At 32.7% G+C, this 26,652-nt stretch overlaps 1 protein-coding gene across 4 annotated transcripts in view; it reads left to right on the forward strand.

Annotated features, from left to right (window-relative positions):
• Positions 1-26,652, forward strand: part of LOC134711367 (zinc finger CCCH domain-containing protein 14-like) — a 31,831-nt gene that overhangs the window by 825 nt on the left and 4,354 nt on the right. For 2 of the 4 annotated variants that reach the window (XM_063571920.1, XM_063571923.1), the window contains exons 2-15: positions 4,744-4,786; positions 5,664-5,778; positions 7,495-7,535; positions 14,867-15,178; positions 15,996-16,246; positions 16,635-16,777; positions 17,565-17,695; positions 18,745-19,341; positions 19,925-20,297; positions 20,704-20,891; positions 21,449-21,584; positions 22,508-22,647; positions 23,189-23,304; positions 25,062-25,249. In XM_063571920.1, the coding sequence (XP_063427990.1) occupies positions 4,744-4,786; positions 5,664-5,778; positions 7,495-7,535; positions 14,867-15,178; positions 15,996-16,246; positions 16,635-16,777; positions 17,565-17,695; positions 18,745-19,341; positions 19,925-20,297; positions 20,704-20,891; positions 21,449-21,584; positions 22,508-22,647; positions 23,189-23,304; positions 25,062-25,249 (2,774 nt within the window). The remainder of the gene's footprint in view (positions 1-4,743; positions 4,787-5,663; positions 5,779-7,494; positions 7,536-14,866; positions 15,179-15,995; positions 16,247-16,634; positions 16,778-17,564; positions 17,696-18,744; positions 19,342-19,924; positions 20,298-20,703; positions 20,892-21,448; positions 21,585-22,507; positions 22,648-23,188; positions 23,305-25,061; positions 25,250-26,652) is intronic. The other 2 variants (XM_063571922.1, XM_063571921.1) reach the window with 2 other exon arrangements.

A 26,652-nucleotide genomic window follows, 5' to 3' on the forward strand; every position in this document is an offset into this window, starting at 1 on the left:
ATCTTAATCAGTTTGACCACTACAGCTCCCTGTACAAATAGATGATTTAAGCTTTGATTCATTGTTTGCTTGTTTGATGGGATTTAAAATTAACTTTCTACACCATATTTGCAAGTTCATGACAATCAGTTTATTTATTGTTATTTTTTTCCATTCAATTGCTTGTCTTGTCGTTCACAGGCACTTTTTTTTTTATCCATGGCAAGATCTACTATCCCTAAATATTTACCAGGGGCGGAACCAGCCTTTTTAAAAAGGGGTTGTTGCAACCCCAGAACCACTACTATACTTTAACCTGGAGATCAATCTTCTGATATCTCTCTGAGGGTGCAGGTAAAGGGTTATTTTCGTGCAACATGATCGTTGTTTTTATTTCACGTTCAACGTGTTTTTACTTTTTTATTTGACGTTCAGTCGTGCAAGGCAAGTGCCTCATTCAACGTGTTCTGCTTATTTAATTTTACGTGCATTGTGATTCCAAATGCTTATAAGTTATTTTGCGTGCTGGGTATTTTTCAAATAAAATTCAAACACTTGGCAGGGATTGACAAGAAATACTTTTTTAAAAGCCGTAAACCATTCAAACCATTCAAATGTGTTTACCAAATCGGGAAAATCAAGTGAAACAGAGAGTTAATATATATATATATATATATATATAATTTAAAAGTAAAAAACACAAAAAATCACATCATAAATCGAACATTGTTTCTGTTAGCGCTTTCTGTCTGATGAACCGCTGGAGATGCGGTGAAAGCGCTAACAGAAACAATGTTCGATTTATGATGTGATTTTTTGTGTTTTTTACTTTTAAATTATATTTTCTGTACCAAGGACTTTTTATTTATCAAAATATATATATATATATATATATACATAAGTACATCTGAGTCAGTGACAACCCTACAACAGATGTATCCATCGGATCGCCATCAATGATGGTGATACATGGCTGTGTACATAATGTATATACAACTCGTCTAAACATCAACCCAACAATGTTAGATCTGTAAATTGCGAAAGCGTCTGAATAATAGTCAACGATTTTCCCCACGAGGGCGCTGGATCATTACAAGTAACGATACATGTACACAATGAAATAAATTATATAAACGCCTAAAAAGTGTACATAACAACACCAATAACACAAAAAGGAACTATAAATGTAATTATTTATAAATATTTCGGATAACAGATATCCTTCGTTCATATCGCACCTTATTATTTTTATTTAAAGCATTTATTTGAACTCTCTGATGTAATTAGTCATATAACCTATGTCATATTCAACATATTTTTGGAATGGTGCAAGCGTCTTAACTGATGTTCGGTTTGCCTTTTTTATTGTATAAATTTCAAGATTTAGTCAAAGTTTAATCTAAGAAGACTTAAAGATGATTCATTTAACATCAGAATCTGACTGACGAAGGATATCTGTTATCCAAAATATTTATAAATAATTACATTTATAGTTCCTTTTTGTGTTATTGGTGTTGTTATGTACACTTTTTAGGCGTTTATATATATATATATATATTTACAACTTGTCTCAACATCAACCTAACAATGTTAGATCTGCAAATTTGCTTTTGCAAATTTTTGGTTCTTCCCTCGCCGGGATTCGAACCCAAGCTACTGTGATATTGTGACACCAAATGGCCTGCACTGCAGCCGTCACGCTAGACCACACGACCACCTGGGCTCTACAATAATAGAGCTTTCGCTGCCCGTGTGTTACCTTTCCACGTCAGTTTTAATCTAGCGGCGTACTGCAGTACATGATATATAAGGCATGAAAATGTTATTGTTACAGATCACCTAAATTATCTATAGTAAAGGATCCTACAAATTAATCATTGTTAATGTAAGATATATATATAAGAAGACAGTGAATCAGTCAGAAAAGGTTCACATCAAAGTTTTTATTTTTTTCCTGCAATGTTCATGACAGAAATTATTTTTCGTTCAACGTGAAATTATGTCTTATTTCAGGTTTTTTCCCTGCAAGCACCCCCCCCCCCCTTTACCACCCTCCTCTCTGGTTTGTCTGTTTCCACCGAGTGGTGCAGTGGTTCTCTTTGAGTACTTGGGCTTCCACCACCATAATAACAGACTTCACGGTGTACCGATTGTTCTGGTGGTGGGATAATATTGTATAGGACACATCTCTATTAATCTTCAGGGAGTGTACATGGATCTGCTGTACCCTTGCAGTCAATCAAGGGATGCGTCTATATTGGCGGAATATTGAAAAACATACATTCAAAGCAAAAAAATATAATAGCCTTTAGAGACGTTATTTTTATTTGGACTAGTAGTCACTAAAGGGATATACATGTAGTAGATCTTGTCATGGATAGGAAACAAGTGCCTGTGAGTGTGAGTTTGTACTCGTCTTATTTCTGTCCTACCTTGTGCTGGTCACTCAGCGACTGTCCTGGACCACGCTGTGTATCACCAATATTGCAATTTGAGATTAATTATTTCAAATGGCAACAAAGTACAGCCATGACAGCTGCTTGGGATATTTCTGGCGTGAACATTTTTCTATGTAAAAACCTTCTTTTTTTTTGAAAACTTCGATCTTCATTTTAGTTGGTAAAAATTATTTTAAAAAAAAATTGTACGAAATTTGACAGAGTGAAAAGTTTATGACCTTTAGCTACATTTTGTAATCACATACATGTGAACCTCCAGATGGGGGTACAATAATACGGTTTTCTAGGGTCTCCTCCCGTCCTCCTGTTGAAGAGAAAAATAATCCAGTGTATGAAATATTTCATGAATGAAAACTTTCAGCCGCCATATACGATGTAACTGACATTATCTGAAGTTTAATTATACCTGTAAATCAATTAACATGCCTACTGGTAATCATATGGCTTCAACTTGCTAACTTGGGTGTCAAACATACTGGTATAATCAACAATTTTTACCTTGGGCTGCTGCTGTGTAATAAAAACTTTGTGTATTGAAAAGAATATTAGGTTTCTTCCCTTGATTTATCCTGTCTAAGTTAATTTCCTTAAATAATGCATGTAATGTTAATTGTTAAAAGAATATAAACATGATAAATAAAATAGAAACTGAACAAACGATCATAAAAGAAAGGTAATTAGATGATTTGAAATGTCTTAGGACGATTAAGAAAAATAATAATATGCAAAATATTTGAGGGTTCTACATGTATACTTCTTTTCAAGACTTTAATTAAAATTCATATAGTAAGTATGACCTTTAACCCTTTCCTCCATAATAAAGCATTTTGAAGCCACCCCCGTTACTGCGTTATGACACCTTTCGATGCCTGTGTAGTGCCTCAGTTGAAACATAATATCTACGAAAATCCTATGCGAATCAAGTATGGTAAAAAAAATATTACATGGAGGAAAGGGTTAAAGAATCACTGACCGACGGTGCAAGGGCTGTATAGCCAGTCAAGGTCATTAAAAACTTCCATTTGTTGTTGAGAATTTCTGACTGAGAAAGGGCTGTATAGCCAGTCAAGGTTGTTAAAAACTTCCATTTTTGTAAAATGAACTGGTGTATAGCCAGTCAAGGTCGTTGAAAGCTTCCATTTGTTGTAGAATGAACTGGTGTATAGCCAGTCAAGGTTGTTAAAGCTTCCATTTGTTGTAGAATGAACTGGTGTATAGCCAGTCAAGGTTGTTAAAGCTTCCATTTGTTGTAGAATGAACTGGTGTATAGCTAGTCAAGGTCGTTAAAGCTTCCATTTGTTGTAGAATGAACTGGTGTATAGCTAGTCAAGGTCGTTAAAGCTTCCATTTGTTGTAGAATGAACAGGTGTATAGCTAGTCAAGGTTGTTAAAGCTTCCATTTGTTAGAATGAACTGGTGTATAGCTAGTCAAGGTTGTTAAAGCTTCCATTTGTTGTAGAATGAACTGGTGTATAGCCAGTCAAGGTTGTTAAAGCTTCCATTTGTTGTAGAATGAACTGGTGTATAGCCAGTCAAGGTTGTTAAAGCTTCCATTTGTTGTAGAATGAACTGGTGTATAGCCAGTCAAGGTTGTTAAAGCTTCCATTTGTTGTAGAATGAACTGGTGTATAGCCAGTCAAGGTTGTTTAAACTTCCATTTGTTGTAGAATGAACTGGTGTATAGCCAGTCAAGGTTGTTAAAGCTTCCATTTGTTGTAGAATGAACTGGTGTATAGCTAGTCAAGGTTGTTAAAGCTTCCATTTGTTGTAGAATGAACTGGTGTATAGCTAGTCAAGGATGTTAAAGCTTCCATTTGTTGTAGAATGAACTGGTGTATGGCCAGTCAAGGTCGTTAAAGCTTCTATTTGTTGTTGAATTAACTGATTTTCCTCTTTATTGCAAATGAATGAAGAGAAAATAAAATATAAATACAAAGTAGACATTTTACATTCAGATGGAAAGTTGAAATAAAAACTTTTCAAGACAATTTCTTCATCACACGGTTACATTTTTGACACAATTTATGTCGATAAAAAAATCCTGATCTCAGGCTTAATTTCCTGACCAAAATTTCCCAATCTCCTGGCCACCATTGTTGATCATGTGTACAATCCTCCACAAAAGGAGCACCCTGAATAAAGAAAGATAGCTTAATTTTACTTTTTCCTAGCATTGTGATACCTCCTTTTAAACTTTCCTCTGATAGTACATTTTGTACAATGCAAACTGTTGTAAATTGTTGATAGACATGAATCTTGCTTTGACAATTAACAGCTCTTATTCTAAATTCTTTATTTTTTCCAGAGTGCCATAAAGGCCAAGTTGGTAGAGTTAGGAGCATATGTTGGTAAGTAAACTACATCATAATACATGTCTAATGTGGTGTATAATTCTCATATAAAAAATGACGAATCATTAAGTTCTTGACTTGGTTTAGTAACATCTTTAGTTTAAACATGTAAGTTATAGAATGATAATTATATAAAGGTTCTTTAAAAAAACTTATAACAGAAGACTTCTTTTTTGGCTTTGCCAAGTCCAGTTATCTGCAGATAAGGTTTTGCAATAATTGAATGATGATGACTCCACAGATACAATCTAGATGTAGATGCATCTTAAGAATCACTGGCATGACTGGTGTAAAAGAAAATAAGTTTAGTCTTTTTTTACATGTACAAGACGTCGACACATTGTAGCAAGAACCTTATGCTAATATATATGCAATGGGTTGGACTCATGTAAAATGCCTTTTTTCCACAACCTGAAAGAAAGATAGCCTCAATCTCTATACATCTGGTTATATTTATATAATATGTGTAAAGCTTCAAACAGTCAGTGAGTGTTTCAACTTGTTTGTGAACACTTGATAAGTGTGAGTTAAAACATGCAATGTTTGATATAGAGGTCATCAGTCATGTTTTAAATATACTCAATGTACATTCATGACATTCGTAGGTATAAAGTAAAATATTAGTAATTATCATATTGTGTTTTTGTCATGGAAAGCATACAATGTATACATGTATATGGGATCTATTAAACATTCTTCTTTTTTTTATTTGCATGAAAATTATTTCATGCTTATATCTCTGTGCTTATCTATCTGTAAATATGAATAATGTGACTCATATAATATTTGTTCTGTCCAAATTTGAAACGATATTTAAAAATAAAATGGTGATTTATTTAAGTATATGATCTGAATTGTTTTATTGTTTTCATAGATGATGAGTTGCCAGACTATATTATGGTTATGGTGGCCAACAAAAAGACCCAAAATCAGATGACAGACGATTTGAGCCTGTTTCTAGGACTTAATACAGAAAAATTTACATCCTGGTATGAACTAATAACAGCTGAATTTGCACTGAAATGGACTTGATTTATATAATATAAGAATATGAAGATGTGGTATGATTGCTAATGAGACAACTATCTAAAAGGGACTAAATGATATAAATCAACAATAAGCAAAACCCTTACTGTCAAGTAAACCATTAAAGGCCCCAAATGAGAAGAAAACAATGTCTGACAGCAACCAATGACTACCTCTCATGATCAATTTAAGACTCGGACTATCTACAATAGTTCAACATTCTTAAAAAAAAGAAATAAAATAGTTGGCACATTGACAAGAGCTGACTTTAAGAGAACAATAAACATCCATCAGTCATCATTCAAGCATGTTCAGTCATCTGCCATTACAAAAGAAACAACAGATGAATACTATGATATTTTGTCACCCCCATTTGGACAATATTTCACTATGAAATTCTGTCCATGACAATATTTCAGTACAAACCATATAACTATCTAAAAGGAACCAAATGTGAAACCCTTACTGTCAAGTAAACTTTGAGAGGCTTCAAAATGTGAAACCAATTCAAATAGGAAAAAACAAAGGCTGACAGTGACCATGTTCAATCAACAAATTTCTGAATTTCAGGATATCTACAATAGTTCAACATTCTTAAAAAAGAAATACAATAATCTATACACTGACAAGAGCTGACTTTAAGAAAACAATAAACACCAATCAGTCATCATTCAAGCATGTTCAGTAACCTGCCATTATGACCAATATTTGGCACTTCACTCAATGTATTCTCATGTTTTTCAGAGTTTCATATATCAAATGCTGAAATCTTGTTCTGTACTATATATGTTATATTAAATAATGTCCCCCATGAAATGATGTCCACCAGACAAAATTCCATATAAAATATTGTCTGTGGACATTATTTCATAATGAAATACTGTCTAGGACAATATTTTATTTTGAAATAGAGTCCCTGCCCATGAAATTTTGTCATCTTCATTTGGACAATATTTCACTATGAAATTCTGTTCATGACAATATTTCACCATGAAAATGATATATATTGATAACCTCCCCTCCATGTCAGAGACAAAATTTCATGATAATTTTTCTATGAAATATTGCCTCAATACAACAAAATATTACCTCCTTTATCAGGACAACATTTCATAGTATTCATCTGTTGTTTCTCATTTGTTTACATGTATTTATTTTCATAGTTCATGTAGTTGTGAAATGACAGTAAATGTGGTAAAAAGCAAAACAACATAAAATGTCAACAATATTACATATTTCTTGCCTGAATTTTTTTTAACTAGCTGAAGTATGTTTTGTGCTTATGTTTTTATTAGTACAATGTACTGATAAAAATGTTTTTGGAGACATTTGCAAATAATTTGTGTGCAATGTGGCCAAATTTTCTAGGATACAAGTAAGATTGAATGTCAGTCTGCAAGTTTGAGATCATAAAGAATCTTAATCATACACCTCTTATATCCAAATATGCAAACTGATGTTGACATCATAAGGTATTTACTTACATGTACGGAATCTAAGTTGGTTGAATAGATATTGTGGAGTCTTAGTCAACACAGTCAAGAGACAAATATTGAATTTACAAAGCAAATACCAAACTGTAAAAAAAAGTAAAGTGTAACCATACCAACTATTAACATGATGTATATATATAGATGACAGTACAGGGGCATTTTTTAAAATTTATACTTATTTTACAGGCTTCATGGATTGTTGGTTAAACTACAGACTTTAAGTTCAGGTAATATCTCACTACAAGAACTTTGTCCTTTCTTTCTGTCGTCCAACACATGTTACTGTCACCATTAAATTCAGGTACTGCTAATTTATTTATTGTGTGTCTAGTCTGTAAATGTATAAGTTTATATGTAATTGTTATCTTCTTATCAGTCAGAGCTCTGACATAAACAAGTCAGAATATACTGACTTCTTCAAGTCAGAAAATGTTTTGAAACTCTGACCTGTATGGGTCAATTTTTGTGTTGCGTAGTTTTCCATCGAGTCCGTCAAACCAGAAGTTATTTTGAATTTGCCGCCGATGTAAGACACATACGATCACGTGGTTTTTTTGCGAGAGATCACGTGTTTGAGAGTCGTTGTTTTGGGAGTTTCTCGAACGAGAAGTTATTGAAAATATAGTGATTATTTATGTTTTTTTAGTGAAAATCTAGGTCAATGTGGTCATTTTCAGATGGTAATTCATATTACCTCCGTATTTTCATGGCCATTTTAATATTTTTTATGTGTAAAGAAGGTCTTTGCAAGTGATTTTGTTGCTGTTTCATGAAGGCGCGTGACCTGTAAATACGGACGCGTGGCCTTTGAGATGACCTGGTTACTGACAATTCTGACTTGTTCAGTTCAGAAAATGTTGTTATGATAATAAACTGTTATTTTCAGGAGACAACTCGTGTTGTCTTAAACAGTATTAACATTATTAACCAGTCAGTGCAATTTTAAAAGTGAAATTATTGCTTCGAGATGAACATCGTCACGTGATTTTTCTATTTTTAAACTCAATCATGAATTGACTTTTAAACCTTTCCGAGTTTGCGGCTTATTAAATATATTTGTTTTTTCGTTTCTCCCAATGAGAAAAACGATCTTTTGAATATTGATATTCATGAAAATGAAATGAAAATCGGAATAATTTAAATAAAGGAAAAAGGAAGGGAGGGTTTAACTAAAGAACCAAATATTTTTTTAGTTTTATTTTAAAAAAAAATGATTTTAACTTGAGAACATTAAGAGATTCACAAAACGGGTTTTCAGTTATGATTATGGAATATGATATTAAAAATAAATCAAATGAAATGTAGGGTGAGTCAAAGGGATAACCCCTACCCCTGTCATTTAACTTGTGAACAGTCGAGATCCCTGCCCCCTAAACTCAATTTGTTCTCTCTGTAAAGTATCATGAAATATACCAGGCAAGTCTCTATGGGTCGCCCCACCCCTTGTCATTTGAGAAAAATCTTATATCTTGAAAATGATAAGATCCCCTTTAAACCATATATATTCCTTTTTATAATGTCAAATTGATTTGAATGAAATATACCGGGCTAGTCTCTGGGTTTAACCCCCCCCCTAGCCATTTGCAAATGTTCTCATATTTTGTAAACGGTCGAGATCCCCACCCCTAAACCATATATATTCTTGTATGGGAAAATAAAACAAACCCAATGAAATATAGGGGAAGTCCCTTGGGGGGGAGGGGGTCACACCACCCCTCCTGTGTGAAAACATGTAAATGGTCAAGACCCCCACCCCTGTACCATATATATAAGTGTAAGTGACAACAAGACAAATCAAATGAAATAAAGATAAAGTCCCTTGGGGTCACCCCACTCCCTTATGTTTGTAAATTTGTAAGCGGTTGAGATCCCCACCCCTTAAGCCTATATATTATTATATGGGACAATACAACGAATCAAATGAAATAAAGGGAAAGTCCATGGGGGTCATCCCCATCCACCTTTCTGAAATGGTCTGGATCACCACCCCTTAACCATATAATATTCCTGTTCGTCATTTCAAGAAGATTTGAATGACATACAGGGTCAATCCCTAGAAGTTACATGTATGCATATCACTTTACTAGACCAAACCAATTTTTACTTGAACTTGCTCAATGTCAGGCGACCATGGGAATGACAAATTATTGGAGCTTTGTTTGAGAGACCTCCTAACAGCATCCTGTTACAAGTACTATATATACCATGGTTTTTACGAGTTAACATATTTAAACAAACGAATCTGAAGGATGAGTTTGTTTAAATATGTTAATGAGTAAGACACATGGTATATAAAATTTGTAATATAAATAAAATGATTGACAGCTTCAAGACCTTCAACTAATATTGGAAATTGTTCACGTTACAGTTTTATCCAATGAAATGGAAGCTCGCGCAAGTCACTTTTGTGCCTCTTGTATGATCTTTTGTGTATTTCATGTAATAGAACCCCTGAATTTGCAAAAAAGGAAAGAAAATGTCAGATTTTCCCGATTTTTATTTCGTTTTGCACCCCGTGTATGGTTGTTTGCGCAAGTAACTTCATTATGTCATCATACTGAGGTAAACAAAAATATCGGATTCCAGCGTCGGACAAGGATTAAATAATTATTCTAATGGCGGTAAGAATTGTTTTTTTTTTGTTTTCAAGTATCATACAAATTAATCATATTTTACAGAATTTTCATCTCATTGAAAAATGCATTTTCTAGTTTTCGTACAAACTGCTTTCTTCCGTTATTTTATTAATTCGATTATTAGATTATTTATTAAAACACAATTTTAATGATAGAAGTAGCGGATCCAGGGAGCGTACAAAGTGTACGTTCCCCTAATTGATCACAAAAAAAAATCATGCTTTTCAGATATTTGTAGCTGATATTTATTCCCTTTTATATAGGTACCCCCCTTTTTTAAATCGAATTTAACTGAATCTTTGCAAAGGAAATGATAGTTTCACATTTCATTTTTTTCACAACTTAAAGAAGAAACATTTAGTAATTGTTTCCAAAATTAGGGGAAATTGGTAACAATTATATATAGTTTGAAAAAGGTTTCTTAAGATTTTGGTACACATATTTTTTTGCTTTTTGTTATGAAATGAAAACAAATGAAGATCTTGACCTTTTAGTACGTTTAACAGTTTCCTAAATATTCAAGAGGCGGATACATTTAAAACTGAAAAGGTGGAGCTTCAGCCATGGAATAACATGAACATGAATATGTTATACCATGGCTGAAGCTCCGCCTTTTCCCCTTTGAATTCTAGTTGAGTTGCATATTTAATTAGCAAAGTATGGTACAACATTAATTTGCATATAATATACCATGGGTTTCCCTCGACACACTTTTTAAGCAAATTATTTCATAAAAACATCAAAGGAAAAAATCCAATTTATGTTACAATTATTTTTATTTGCTGAGAGACCACCTTTACATATTATATTGATCAGTATTTCAGCAAACAACAGAATTGTCTATTCAGTATTATGTTCCTCTCACATGAATCACTTCTTATTAATTACATGGCATATATGTTTTCCTATGAAGTTACGCATCTATAATTCTTACCCCAGATGCATAGCCACATAAAGCATTAACCTTTTATTCAAAATATAGATAGTCTTTGTTTCTACAGAAGTGAGAAGAACATTGGAAGTCAGTATGTTCTGACTTATAAAAGTCTGAATGAAACGCGCGTCTGGCATACTAAATGACAATCCTGGTACTTTTGATAACTATTCTGACTTTAATTCAATAAGACTCAGAATGATCTGAAGATACTGACTTGTTTTTAATGTTAAGAGTATTTTAGAATATGAATGCTCTTGTCATGATAGTACCATAAGAAATTCTGACAACATGTTGTTCCAAAAAAATATATATTAAAAATAACAAGTGTACAATTGAACATAAATTACAAAGTTATAAATGTTGCTAAAAAATCTATTTTAAAACACCCAATAGATAGTTATCTTTCAACTTTTACATGTATTTAAAAAACAGTGAAAATATTATGTATTATATGTACCGCTTCTTGAAGGACAACAAAGTCACTAAACTTAGTCTGATTTTCTAAGTATTTTCTCCTCAACATTTTTTTAAAACAGAACATAATTTGACCTGTTTAAGTCAGTTTACAGAAGAAGAAAAAATCCGATCAAACTAGGTTTCTTCATCTTAGCCCCCCCCCCCCCCCCCCCCCCCCTTTTTTCTCCTTATCTGAATCTGCTACTGTTGGGTTAATTAATTGATAGGTTTATTAGAAACAATTCAGTCAAATCGTTTAAAATTAATATATTCTGATTTTCCAATACATTCTTAAATGCATATGACAATGCCAGACTAAAACGTTGTACTAATTAGCTAAAGTGAAGTTTTTGACTGACTCTTTGAAGTCGGAACATAATTTGACCTGTTAAAGTCAGTTGACAGGAAAAAATTGTCCAATCAAAACTAGGTCTTCTTTCTTTAAGCCCCCTCCATATCTGAATCTGCTACTGTAGAGTTAATTAATTCATAATTTTTTTCAATCTTATTAAAATAAGTTCTCATCACTTGCTCCTTGATTTTTTATATGTTGCACACGGCGACATATAAAAAATCGAGGAGCAAGTGATGAGAACTTATTTTAATAAGATTGATTTTTTTTTAAGAAACAATTCAGTCAAATGGTTTTTAAAATAATGTTTTTTTTTTAAACCAAAAGTTCCAAATGTTAATTTAACAGAAAATAGTCATGAAAATACAGAAATATAATAAATTTTTAAGATAATTTGAAGAAATTTGTTAACAAAATATATTTGAATTTTAAATACTAGTATACCATACACTTTTTTATATTCCACATTTTTGTGACTTTATTATTGGGTGTCTTTTATCTGAGTTTCTTATACATTCTTAAATGCATATGACAATCCCAGACTTAAAGTTGCAATACTTAATTAAAGTATAGTATTTTACTGACTCCTTGAAGTCAGAACATAATGTGACTTGTTCAAGTCAGTTTGCACTAACAGGATTTACCTCAATGAAATATTATGATATCAAAAATATACCAAATTATCTTTTATATAGTTCTTACAATTGTGACTTAATATTTGTGATTTTTTTCCTACTTGTATCCATACATTCTAACTAATTACCACACAATCATGATAATGCCTGACTATTACAGAACATTGCAAACCATTTAGTTTTTGACGGACTCTTTTAAGTCAGAACATGATTTGACCTGTTCAAGTCAGTTTGAAGAACAAAATTTCCATTCAAAGCTAAGTGATCTTCCTCTTAGTCTTAGCCCCCTTCTGAATCTGCCACTGTTGAGTTTATTTATTAATAAGTTTTTTAAGAAACAATCAAATCAAATGGTCATTTATCTTAGAGGATCTTGCATGTAGTTTATGTGTCTTTTATCGGACTCTTCCATACATAACATTAATATCATACATGTATGGCAATGCCTGACTTAAAAAAATCAAAATTTCCATAAACTTAGCTTTTGACTGATTTTTTTAAGTAAGAACATGATTTGACCTGTTTAAGTCAATTTGTCTGAACATGCCCATTTGACCTGTTAAAGTCAATTTGTCTGAACATGATTTGACCTGTTCAAGTCCGATTGCAGAACAAATTTTCAAATCAAAGCTAGGTGTACAATATTAATGAGTTCCTTTAAGCCCTGCTTCTGAATCTGCCATCTGTGAATTTATTATTTGATAAATGTTTAGAAACAATTTAGTCAAATGGTTATTTATTTTAGGGGATCTTAGATACATTTCCTATGTTCTGACGTTCCCATACTTTCATTTAATATCATATGTCAGTGCCCCACTCTAAAAATTGCAATACAATTAGTTTTGGACTGACTGTTAAAAGTCAAAACATGATTTGACTTGTTTAAAAGAAAATGCATTTACATATTGAATATACCAAATATTTTTTTTATAGTCCTCATTGTGACTTGAGGGGACCTTATTTCCTCTGTGGTATATCTGGCTTTCCAATACATTTTTAAATCAATATGACAGAACTAGACTTGGTTGAAATAAGTTTAGTTTTGACTGACTTTTTTAAGTCAGAACATAGTGTGACTTGTTTGAGTCAGTTAGTACAGCAGTATTTACCTCAATGAAATATTAAAATAATAAATGTTTTGCTCTTGATAAATTTAGCTAAAAGTGGATGAGAATAGATCCTTTATTTTTTCCTTGGAAGATTCAAGGTATTGTCATGGTACTAGTAAATGTATCCAATATTGTATTTTGTAAATCTTTTGATATTGACAGAAAATTGTATGATCCATTTTTTCTCCCCTGGTTTTTGTTTGTATTTTGAAATGATTAAATTTAATGAGATATATAAATACTTTATGTTAAGATTCTGGAAAGAAGAAGGTTTGATGAGCCCCACTTTTTAAACTCTTTGATTGGAAACAAGTAATCACTTTATTTTTATGGAGATTGCTAACAAAGTGGTAGTAATGACTGCTTCAAGTCAGAACAAAAAATGACCTCTCTAAGTCAAAATGCATCAAAAAGGGACATAAATCTTATTAGAATATGACGATATTAAGTCACAATATTTTGTGCAAAAGCTGACCTGTGGAAGTCATTTTATGATAAATTAAAGTCTGACATAAACTGACCTGTACAAGTCATATTCTGTTGAGTGCAAGAAGGGAGACAACACTTACATCAAATTATATCTGACCTATGGAAGTCATTTTATTCTGACTTGTTTATGTCAGAGCTCTGACTGCTTATAGCATCATATGTGTGCCTAAGTTATACATTGTCTTTTCTTGCTAAACAGAATGACTTCATATCTTGTCACCAGCTTGACAGTGATGATTTGAATGTGTGAGCATGTTTTAATTTGTCAAAAGCATACTTCCTGTTTGCCAATACTTTTAATTTTTAATGTTTAATGAGCTTAATATTTTTTGCACACTATTTTAAGTTCTATTGAATAGAATAACTTCCAACATAGTTCTGTAGGAAATAATGTTTTTGACAAGAATGTTAGTCCTGTTCTTGTTCATGTTGTTGATGCGACTCCACTAAAACAACATAACAGAATTTCATGAAACTGTAGTCATCACCTTGCATTGGCATTGATGAGTTGAAATGCTTTTAGCACTCTTTGAAATTGTTAGACACTGCACCTTCTATTTTTCAACCCTTTATGAATTATGAAGGTTTTATATATGGTTATATTAGCACTTATGCAATATTGTTTCATTTGTTTATCCACTAATTAGTAAAATGTTAGTCTTGGCCCTTATCCTATCTTTTGAAAAGGGTATGTGCAATTTTTACTGTTTTCCTTACCTAGCTATAAGGGGCAAAATCTATTATCCATACATAGTAAATACTGCTTCAAGTATATTAAGCTTTAATGGGGGAAATTGATTGACTGAAGGAAAAAGGACTCAGTCTCACATTATAAAGTAACTTTTGTTGAGTTTGAAAAGAATGAAATGTGACCATACAGGTAAAATGTAAAATATGTATCTTCAACTGTGCAAAAAGTCACATGTGGTATTTTCAATTTTCAGAACAACAAAAAGTTAAAGAAAAACTGACAGAAGAAAGCAGAGATGAGGAAGAGACGGAAACAACAGGGAAACAATCATCACCTGACAAACCAGAAAAACTTATGAAACCTCCATCAGAAAAAAATGTTGGAAAAAAGACAGCTGTTAAAAGAAAAAGTTCTGAGGGCAAACCTAAAATTGGCATCAAGGAATCAGGAAGTAAAACCGTGGATTCTAACCTTTTAGAAAATGAAAGTAACAGTAAACCTGCTCCAACTTCTAAACTAAAAGATGAAGAATATGTATCAGAACTCCTGGAATCAGTAGAAACTGGTAGGTAGCAATAATGGATGATCAAAGATTTGTTAATTAGATTAACCAATGAAAAACAAGCTCATAAAACATACATGTGAAAGGGTGCAGGAAAAATAAGGTAATGCAAATACTATCTGAGTCTATTTCTAGTTTCTACCATTAATTTCATACCTGTATGTCAGGGTTAATCTTAAGTAGAAATATTTTGTTATGAAAGGGATTTGAGTCTGCAGTTTTCCTGCAAAGAATGAATGCCTCCAGTTTTTTTCTATTTAACAATTGTACTTGCAACAGAAGGAAGAGCATTGGCATTTTACATCCACCACTGTATTTTTGTGGGTCGTAATTAAATTTTGAAAAACTCAAAACGTAGAAATTTAAAGACTTTAAGTCTACAAAATCAATTTGCTTTGAAAACAACATTCAAAGATTGAAAATATTTACTAATTCTCTAATTATTAAAAATAATTTGTTTTATTAGCCAAATGTTGACTTAACTAGCCTTTTTATAGCAGAGTAGTGAAAACATTCACCACTGTGCATAAGCTTAAATAAGCTATAAATCGATATCATCTTAACTACTACATTAAGGGTAGGTATTGAGTTCTGTTTCCCAACTGTAGTAGATATATGATAAAAAGATATTAGAGAACATGAATGAAAAGATAGAGGAAGATTTGGTATGAATGCCACTGAGACAACTCTCCAGTCAAGTAACAATTTATAAAAGTATACCATTATAGGTCAAGGTACAACTTTCGACACAGAGCCTTGGCTCACACCAAACAGCAAGCTTACAGTCCATATAAATGTTAAATATTCAATATAATTTCAGATGAATTTAGTGAAGAATTTATTAAAGAACAGGAGCCAAGACTTGTAGGGACCAAAGCAGTAAAAGCTGTAGCACCAACAACTGCCACAAATGTTCAGACTGTTCTGGTAGCTCCACAAATGACTGGTTCTAAGGTCATGATACCCACCAGAGATCTGTCATATCCACAGCAATCAAAGAAAAAAGTTGTCTCAAAGAAAGTAAAAACAGTGATTAAAAGAAAAGCTGATTCTGGTACTGTAAAATCAGGAGTAGGTTATATTTATAGATATACTTTCAGAAGCTTGCTAATATGGGTAGAGTGAATCTTGTTAAACGCAAATTAAACCCTGCATAAACTGAAAATCAATCTAGAAATAACTTTTTTCTATGTTAAATAAGGTGATGTTGATAGATTGCTAATGAGGCATCTATTTATCAAAGACCAAAGAACAGGGATGTTAAAAATTACAGATGATCATATGACATTAACAATGAGTTAATATGATGCAAGATATGTAAAAGTTTCTAAACCATGACAAATCCGAACACAAACAAATATCTGCTTCAAAATAACAAAATCTCCAAACAATAGATAAGATATTAAAACCACTGACAAGGTCCCTAACTTGTGTTTTAGTGTAAACACTGTTCTTTCAGGTTCCTGGTAGTGCTAAGAAGAAACCATCTTCAATTGTGGGAACAGTTAAACAACAATTCACAGAACTGCCTGATGAAGAGTATGACCCACTCAATCCTTCCTTTGGTAAAGTGGCCAGTTCTGTTAAAGTCTCAAGAAGGAGGTAATTTATAGTGATATGTATATGAATAGTAAAACAAAGTATATGTGGAATCCATCCATGACACAGAATCAGTATCTGCACAGTATACTTGTCATACTGTGGATTAATTTATTTTTGTGGATGACAGAAACTTAAATGATTGTGTATATCTAATTTCGTGGTTGCGCCAAATTCTGCATACAAGTATTACATGTTGTAGGAAAAATGTGTTAATTGGTATACATTTAATTTCATGGTTCCAGGGAATATTATGACAATTAAAAAAAAAAAAAAAATTTGACTGATTGTTTTATTTAAAAAGTTTAAACTGATAGAAGCATATTTATTGCATCATTTGATCACTGTTTATAATTTCTAATGATACTTTTTTTTTTATCAAAACTGGAGACACCAATCAATTTTACATGCTGAGGACATATTGAATATTGGCTGGCATCTACCGATTCTGTTTAACATTATAAATATATATTTATAACATATATACTACCATCAACACCAAATTATTTCTGGGCAAAAATACTAATTTAAAAATATGCCATTTAGCTTATGGCTGATAAAACCAGCATTTTTATAATTCGATCATCTCCATTTATCTTAATCATTGGAAAATCAGAAGTGCATATTTAAGCATCTATTTAAAGATAAGGAGATGTGGTATGATTGTGAATGGGGAAACTATGTACCAATGATAATATATGTGGATGTAAGCAATTATAGGTCAAGGGAGAGCCTTTAACAATGACAAAAACACAAACTTTAAGTAAGATATCTTATGTTTATAATTTAGAAGACTGACGATACCTCCAGCATTACAAGCCAACAAAGCACTGATACTGAAGGCCACAGCTGAAGCTGAGAAGTCTGTTAGTTCTACTTTACAAAATGTTCTCAAAGAGGAGAAGCTATACAGTGCTAGAGGTATGAAAACAGATTACAATTTACTATGTTGAAATAGAATAAATTGGTTTTGTTGTAATTAATGACTAAAAGTCTCACTGCTTTTGAAATTTTTTAAAAGCATCTTATAAATAAGGATGTCAGCACTAAATTTTTATGACCCATTTATGGTCATTGTGTTTTTCGGTCTGTGCGTCTGTTCTGCTTCAGGTTAAAGTTTTAAGTCAAGTTAGTTTTTGATTAAGTTGACATCTAATCAACTTGAAACTTAGTACATAAGTGATATGTAATGAAACGATCTTTCTAATTTTAATGTCAAATTAGAGTTTTGACACTATTTATTGGTCCACTGAACATAGAAAATGATAGTGCGTTTGGGGCATCTGTGTTCTTTGTACACATTCTTGTTTTATATAAAGTACAATTCGTTTATACTGACATTATCTGATTATCTGTTTCCTCAATTTCTATTTAAATAAATGTGTGGCCATGTCTATTTTATCAGCTTATTTATAGGGTCAACATCATGCTAAAACCAAAATATAACATAGATATGACAAACTGACATTGTCTCAAGCTTACTTTAAAATTAATATAATGTAGTTAAATTGTTAAAAAACAGAAATGCCAATTAATTTTTATATGCAGGTCACTTAAAGTACATATATGTTCTATAAAATAAGGCTTTTCCTTAGTCTGGTGAAGCTAGCCTTGAGATGAACATAGTTATTTTTCATACAGATTTAGAAAAATCCTACCTGGAATTGAAGTCAATAAACTTTGCTCAGTGCTTGGAGCACAAAAATCATGCTCGAACCATGAAATTCAGTATTTTGATTGGTTTATTCTTGAGTCAGACTACAAAAATCGTGCTCGAAAGTTTTATGACCACAAGGCCTGGTTAGTGTATTTATCCAGGCAGTTCCCTTTTGATATTGATGATTATCAGATTTGTTCTTCAACAGTTATAAATCGGAATTAAAGCGAAGTTTATTGGAAAGGGTCAAAGTTCTCAAAGGTGCCATGCATGATCATGATGATGTAAAAATGATAAAAAAAAATTATTTCAGGAAAAGCCCTTGTAAGACCTGTACAGCGAAAGGCACCAGAGTTACCAGAGTTAAGGCACCCAAAGATTCGTCCAAACCTTGAATTAATATCCAAATCAAAACGTGAAGAAATGATGAGGAACATGACATATACAATAGCAAACGAAGAGTCCCCAGAATCTCCTGAATCTGACGAACCAGAAAATATGAAAATTGTCATTCAAAATAAATTAAAGACTGGTAAAGTACTCCAGAATGCTAATCAAGAGAAAGTGACATACACAGTTGTCAATCAACCACGGAAATCACAGCAAGAGGAATTGGTTTATAGTGTTGACAAAAGACCTTCAACAAGGATGCAATACATATCTCAGGCTGAGCCAGTTCAGTATGCTATAAGACAGATGCCACAAAGAGTACAGGTGTTGCCCTCTGGGTATGTTGCTACTAGTCAACCACAGAATGTTCAGTACTTAACACAGCTTCCTTCAGGGCAAATGGCATATACTGATACCACTGAACCACAGTTTATTCAATATGTAAAGGTAGAACGACAACAAATGGAGATGGAACCAGTTCAACACTCATTTCAGAGTGATAATAGAAGGATTCAGCATGGTATTTATAATATATAATCGTTTGTGAATCTTATTAGTTATGAATAATATAAAAAAGAAGATGTGATATGATTGCCAATGAGATAACACCGTACCGCCTTCGACAATGAGCACCACTCATACCGCATAATCTGCTATACAGTTCATTGATACATGTACTTGGTATTCCAGGGTTCTTCATTCAAAAGAATGACCTGTTGTTTGAAAAGAAATTATTATTTACAGGCATATAATTTAGAAAAATGTTAGATTGTAAGTACCTACTTATAAAAGATCAACTTTATTAATTCACATCTTTGAATACAGTTTGACATAGTTCAACAAATATGTGATCCAAATGGTTTGGGTTTGTTTTTTTCCTTGCCAAAACATGGACTCCTTATATTATTTGAGAGTACAGGAGTCGAAACTACTTATTCCTTGGAAGTCTCAACCATCTTAATAATCAAATCATAGATATTAAGGGGGGAATGAAAAGGGTTCTCTTTTTGAATTGTACGCTGGTATTCAGAAATTGTAATTTAAGATTTTTATTCCATTTTTTAACTTTATATTAAAGTCTTATTTCTTTATTGATACTAAAGTTGCCAGAGTTCAGCCTGTAATGGACAGTAGATTAGTAAAGAGGAAATCATTTGATGAAGAAATTAAGGATGAGGTGGACAAAGAAGAGGAAGAGGAAACATCTGACGAAGAAGAAGAAGAGGCAGAAATGCTTCCAGATGTTGATGACACCGATGAGACAAGTAATGAAGGTCAAATGGTAGCAGGAAGTTCTGATGCTGAAGGTCAAGAGGTCATACAAGATGAGGTAAAAGAGGAAGAGGAGGTGGAGGATGTAGACAGCCTCAGTCTTGAAGGTGAAGAAAAGACACCAGAACCAAGTCCTGAACCTGTTATAGAAGAACAAAAGCCTGTCCCATCAAAGAGATTGATCAGGGAAAGACAACCCAAACAGTAAGTCATGGTTAATAATAAGGGACAGGGTTCAATAAGGGCCTAATTTTTCACTGAAATTTGAAAATTTTAACTGGATTTTTCATAATAAATTAGTTACTTTACAATTGTTTTGTCCAATATTTTATTACTTCTTCATATCATCAAAATGATTACAGAATATACCTAATCTGTATGTTCATTCACATAATTTTTTATCATCATTCAATCGATCTATTTAATATTTGGTATGAAGCCTTGATGATAATGTGTATTATGATCAATTTAACAGAATAAGAAGGAGCAAAGTAAACAATGCAAGAAGTAAAATTATAAGTGCAAGACTGATAACAGTCATGTTATTTATATTTTTGATAACATTTCATGTGGTTACATACTTTTGATAAATCTCCATCTTCTATTTCAGATCTAAACCAAAACCTGCTCAAATAAATCCTAGATTCATTGTGACATTAGATGGCATAGATCCCTCGACATTCAGAACTGGTTCCATGTTTGATGAAGACACACCAAAAAGAGAAATACCAGTTGTATCAAAGATCACACCCCCATCTATAACTCCAATAAAGTTTGATCTGAGAGACACTGATGATGGTAAATCGATTGCTTATTCCTCTGGTTAATTTTCTTAGAAATTATAACTTTTAAAAACGTTTTCTAAATTCAACTTATGCTATCAATAGAAAATTACCTTTAGGTATGAGTTGATAAATATTCAATGTCTGTCTAATCAATGACTTATATATTAACTGTAAATTCAGATATTAAAGCAAGGTTTTTATAAAGGCTGATAATGCGACTGGATGAGTATCGCAATAAAAAGAACTCACATTCTTATATCTGATGCATATAACTGCATGCGGATTTTCCTGAAATTGCAATAATAAATTTTAGTACATTCTAAAAATTCCCAATAATAAATTCACGCAATAATTTCTGAATTTACAGGTAATATCATTTGTAGGATACTAAATTTTGTGACTTAATAGATTTTTTTGTCACATGGGAAAAAAAGTATTGAAAAGAGAAACTGAACATAAATATTGATACTCACATCAACTCATAATTGTTAACATAAAATGTTCCTTTGTTAAGTTTAGTTTCTGATAATTCCTAATAAAGAAATCTAATCACCTGGCTTCATATTTCAGAAGAAGAAGAAGAAGATCTAGAGACAACTGAAGAATCCCCATCAAAGAAATCCAAAATGACAGAAAAATGTAAATTCTGGCCAGCTTGTTCTGCTGGAAATTCTTGTTCCTACCATCATCCTTCAGTCTCATGCAAGTAAGTATGTGCAATATATAGTCCCAACAAGCTGTTAAATTCCACCAATTACCATTGTTTGAGCTGGGTTTTTTTTTAAATGAGTTAGTTTTTTATACCCCCGCTTTAAAAAAGGGGGTATACTGTTTTACCTCTGTCTGTCCTTCCATCAGTCAGTCCGTCCGTCCCATGACTATTTTTTGTCACATTTTTCTCAGGAACTACAATACAAGGATTTCTGAAATTTGGTTTCAGGGTTTATCTAAGTCAGCTATACCGTGTGATGCGTTTTCAGATTCATCGCTCGACAACTTCCTGTTTACCGAACACTTGCATATTTTTACACTATTTATATTATCCACTTGCTGCGGGGGTATCATCAGTGAGCAGTAGCTTGCAGTTTCACTTGTTTCATCAGGAACCATTGGTATCAAGTTTTTCTAACTTCTAACCAGGAAGGAAGGAGACCTTAGTTAAATGGTTGTAAAGACTTTTATCATTAATCCCTTATCCTCAGCTGTCACCTGTTCATGGCACCGGACATTCTTCCTGGGTTTTGCCATATTATGTTTTGTGATCTTTTTTAAACATTAAAATGAAAGATAAATATTTCTTGTTATACTGAGCAGAAATTGTTATTAAATTGTCATACATGATGCCCATCACCTGATTATTAAGACTATATTATAAGACATGTAATATTTTCCCTAAGTTGTCAACTAAGAAGGCACTGATGTCAAATTTTGGACCATTACATTGGAGAGATGACTGTTTAAAGTAAATGTCAATACATGTACTGATTGTTAATTTGAAGTTCTTGGGGCAAATAACGTATGAAGATAGGTTTTTTTACTAGAACTTTCAAAGCTTCATATATATTCATAAATATTCTTTAATAACCACTAAATAAGTTTTATAATTGTCATGTTAAATGTTATTTCCAGAATGTTTCCTAATTGTAAGTTTGCTGATAAATGTCTGTACATTCATCCAAACTGTAAATTTGATGCCAAGTGTACAAAGAAAGATTGTCCATTTACACATGCCAGTAAGAGAGGTACTGCTCCAACAGTTATAAAGCAATGTAAGTACATTTACTGATAGACGAAAAGGCTTCAATATGGAAAAAAATATTTCAAATCAATAAATATTTATTTTTTCTATCTTTTGCCAGTTTTCTTTTCATTACATGAATAGGGCAAACGTATTTTTTCAAAAGGTTATAGTTTTATCCTGAACAAACTGATTTTCTGTATTTCATATCATCTTTAAATAAAAAAAGTAAGAAAGAAGATTTTTCTGTGGATTCATTTAACTTTGTTATGGATTGAGAATTTCTTTATGTGAATATATGTACTTGATTTCATATTTTTTCCAAAGTCTTTTCTCAAGCCTGTATACAATGTGTTCTTGGTTGAACATTTTAAATCATGGTTTCAACTTAACACATGAAATCAAGGAATATCTAAGGGATATCAATGAACCCACTGTAAAAAATAATTATGTTTAAACTGTCATTGGTATTGTCACTTCCCATTGTGATGATGAAAGTTTTAACTACCATGATTGACTATACAACCCTTACACGATCATTAATACAGATTGTGTCATTAATTTTATTACAGATATACCCATGCCTGTACATACACCTCCACTATATAATAATAAACCACAGGGCAAGATTGTATGCAGATTTGGAGTGACCTGCCAAAATTTATATTGCCCATTTCAGCACCCTACAGTAAGTAGAAGAAATTTGTGTTTTGTAAGTTGATTAATTAGGGCCCCGCCTAAGGCAGGTCGCCTTATAGTTATCAGTCTGTCTGTCCCTCCGTAACACTTTAGTGTCCGCTCTATATCTTGAGAACCGTTATGATTTCAAAGTTTATACTTGACATCCATTTTAACCAACACCAGAGGGTGTGTCATGATGTATGTACAACTTCCTAGGTCAAAGGTCAAGGTCAAAAACTTTAGTTTCAGTTGACAACCCTGTGTTCTTTGGTGAAGACCGTGTCCGCTCTATATCTTGAGAACCCTTATGATTTCAAAGTTTATACTTGACATCTATTTTAACCAACACCAGAGGGTATGTCATGATGTATGTACAACTTCCTAGGTCAAAGGTCAAGGTCAAAAACTTTGGTTTCAGTTGACAACCCTGTGTCCTTTGGTGAAGATCGTGTCCGCTCCATATCTAGATAACCGTTATGATTTTGTACTTAATACTTAACATGATTATTAACCAACACCAGAGGGTGTGTCATGATGTATGTACAACTTTCTAGGTCAAAGGTCAAGGTCAAAAACTTTGATTTCAGTTGACAACCCTGTGTCCTGTGGTGAAGATCGTGTCCGCTCCATATCTAGATAACCGTTATGATTTCAAAGTTTATACTTGACATCCATTTTAACCACCACCAGAGGGCGTGTCATGATGTATGTACAACTTCCTAGGTCAAAGGTCAACGTAAAAAAACTTTGGTTTCAGTTGAAAACCCTGTGTCCTGTTGTGAAGATTGTGTCTGCTCTATATCTTGAGAACCGTTATGATTTTAAATATTATACTTGACATCTATTTTAACCAACACCAGAGGGTGTGTCATGATGTATGTACCACTTCCTAGGTCAAAGGTCTGTCTGTCTGTTGGTCTGTCCATCGCTAACAAATTTGATCCACACTATATTTTGAGAGGACAGCTGTTATTATTTCATACTTTATACCTGACAAACATTTTCAACTTAACATATATATATTAACCAACACCAGAGAATGTGTCATAATGTATGCATCCTAGGTCAAAGGTCAGTCTGTCTGTCTGTCCATCCGTTCGTTGTTCTTAACAAATTGTGTCCGCTCTACCTCTCGAGAACCAATGACTTCACATCATGCAGTCATATCACTATTATACTATGAAAGTAAGTTGAGAATATTTATCAGTTTTAACTTAAAATCTTAGATTAAAATCACACGTGAGACTATGTAATAACTTCAAATAATGCTTCATATCAGATTACAACTTATTTACCCCACGTTATTGACAGCGGGGCCCACAGAGATGGCTCCAATCTCAATGAGATCTAGTTATCCATGCAATAGGTAATATTTATAAAGAACAACCAAAAAAATTTGACATTAGCGTAAAACATTTATTAATAAAGTTGAATGTATCAGCATGCCAAAAAAAGTGAATTTTATTGGATATCAATTTACTGACTCGTGAACTTAAGTACTCTTGAAATTTGATACATTCATGAACATTAATAGTGTACGTTTTGATTATTGCTAGCTGAAGATCACCACCGGGTGCAGGATTTTCTATTTGTGTTGATTGTGTTTAAGACCCTTTGGTGGCCTTCGGCTGTATTCTGCTCTTTGGTCTGGTCGTTGTCTCTTTGACACATTTCTTGTTTCCATTTCAATTTTGTTATATAACATTTCACTAAAATTATGTTATTCTGATTTGATGATGTTATGTAATGAACTTCATTTTTCAGAACTGTAGATATGGAGCTAGCTGTGCCAATATAGCATCCTGTCCTTTCACACATCCAACAACCACCCAGTTTACAAATCCAGCAGCCACCCAGCTTACACATCCAGCAGCTACCCAGTTCAGACATTCAGCAGTCACCCAGTCAAAAGACAAATACTCATGGACAGCTAATAAAAACGTAGATAATAAGTAGGTATCATATCATTGAAATGTGTAGCATTTTGATTTTGTGTGTGTGAGGCTTTTTGATGTGTACTCAGTGTCAGAGTTGGAAATTTGATTTTCATTTACACAATTATTGGGATGTTGTATAATGTAGGCTTATTGAGAAATGCACCTCAATACTCATTAAAAGATGAGGAATAGACATGGTTCTTGTTCTTTAGATACCAGACTGAGAGGTGCTACTTGGTGAAGTTTGGTACCTATAGTGGAAATCAAATTTTTGCCAAGTCAAATATAAGACTTAGTTAGGCATTCACTGCTTATCCACACATGTATCATTTTGAAGTAAAGACAAGGGCTGCTTGGCCTAGCACAGAATAATTAGGAGATCACTGTATTGTATTTTAAGCTCCGACGGCATCAATTGGGGATTTGATGGTCGCAAATTAAGTTTACTGGCAACGCGCTAGCGGAGACAGTCAACGGGTATTTGCGACCATCAAATCCCAAATTGATGCCGTCGGAGCTTAAAATACAATATCGTTATTTCCATTCTAATGAAACTGACAGAAAACAACGTTAAAACATGCATTTAAAATCTGTCATATACCGTCTGCGCTTGGGCGTACGTCCCATAGCATCAATTGTCAATGATGCCATGTAAGAAAGTGACGTTATCCAATCAAAATGAACGTTACAAAGGTTGTTGACTTAGAATATGTCTTCACAGGATCACAGGACTTCTAACAATGTGTTACAGCGTGCTAAAATCTAAAACCAACTCAGTTTGGTAGATTAGTACAAATAAACTATAATCATTCAATATACACATGAAGCATGTTATATTTGCCATTTTAAGCACCAGCACACATCAATGAAGATTAGATTTTTCAACTTAGATATTTATTTGGTTTTACATCTTGTGCATGTTGTTCTTTTCTAAATATAGATAGATTTTATTTTAATCATTTGAACTCTTTTTTTAAACCTTTTGATAGTCATGATAGTTAGCTTCTTTTTTTGTGTGTGTAAAATTTGATGACTGTTGTTTCTCTTTGTAGCTGTAATGATATAATCTTATGCTCTTAAATTTAAATGCCTATTTTCAGCTTTTATTATACCATACTTGTTCTAAAACTTGAGTGCCTTTAAAGAATGTTATGGAACAATTTTTAAGAGCCACTACATGTACCTACATTCTAATAGTTTTTGGGGCTAAAATTTGATTGCTTTGGGATCTTTAGTGGTGGAAAACAAGATGTTCTATTGAAGAAAAATCACTGTTCTAATAGGACAATAAGATTATCTTGGGAGTTGAAATAGCACAATACATGGTTTTACATTTTGGCTCCAGTAAAGTGATATAGTCTTTGGGACTGTTATTTGACAGTATTGGCCTGAACTTTGACTGCCTTTTGAGGGTTTTA

This window comes from Mytilus trossulus, chromosome 3 (genome assembly GCF_036588685.1).
Source record: "Mytilus trossulus isolate FHL-02 chromosome 3, PNRI_Mtr1.1.1.hap1, whole genome shotgun sequence".
In the NCBI taxonomy this organism is placed as follows: domain Eukaryota; kingdom Metazoa; phylum Mollusca; class Bivalvia; order Mytilida; family Mytilidae; genus Mytilus; species Mytilus trossulus.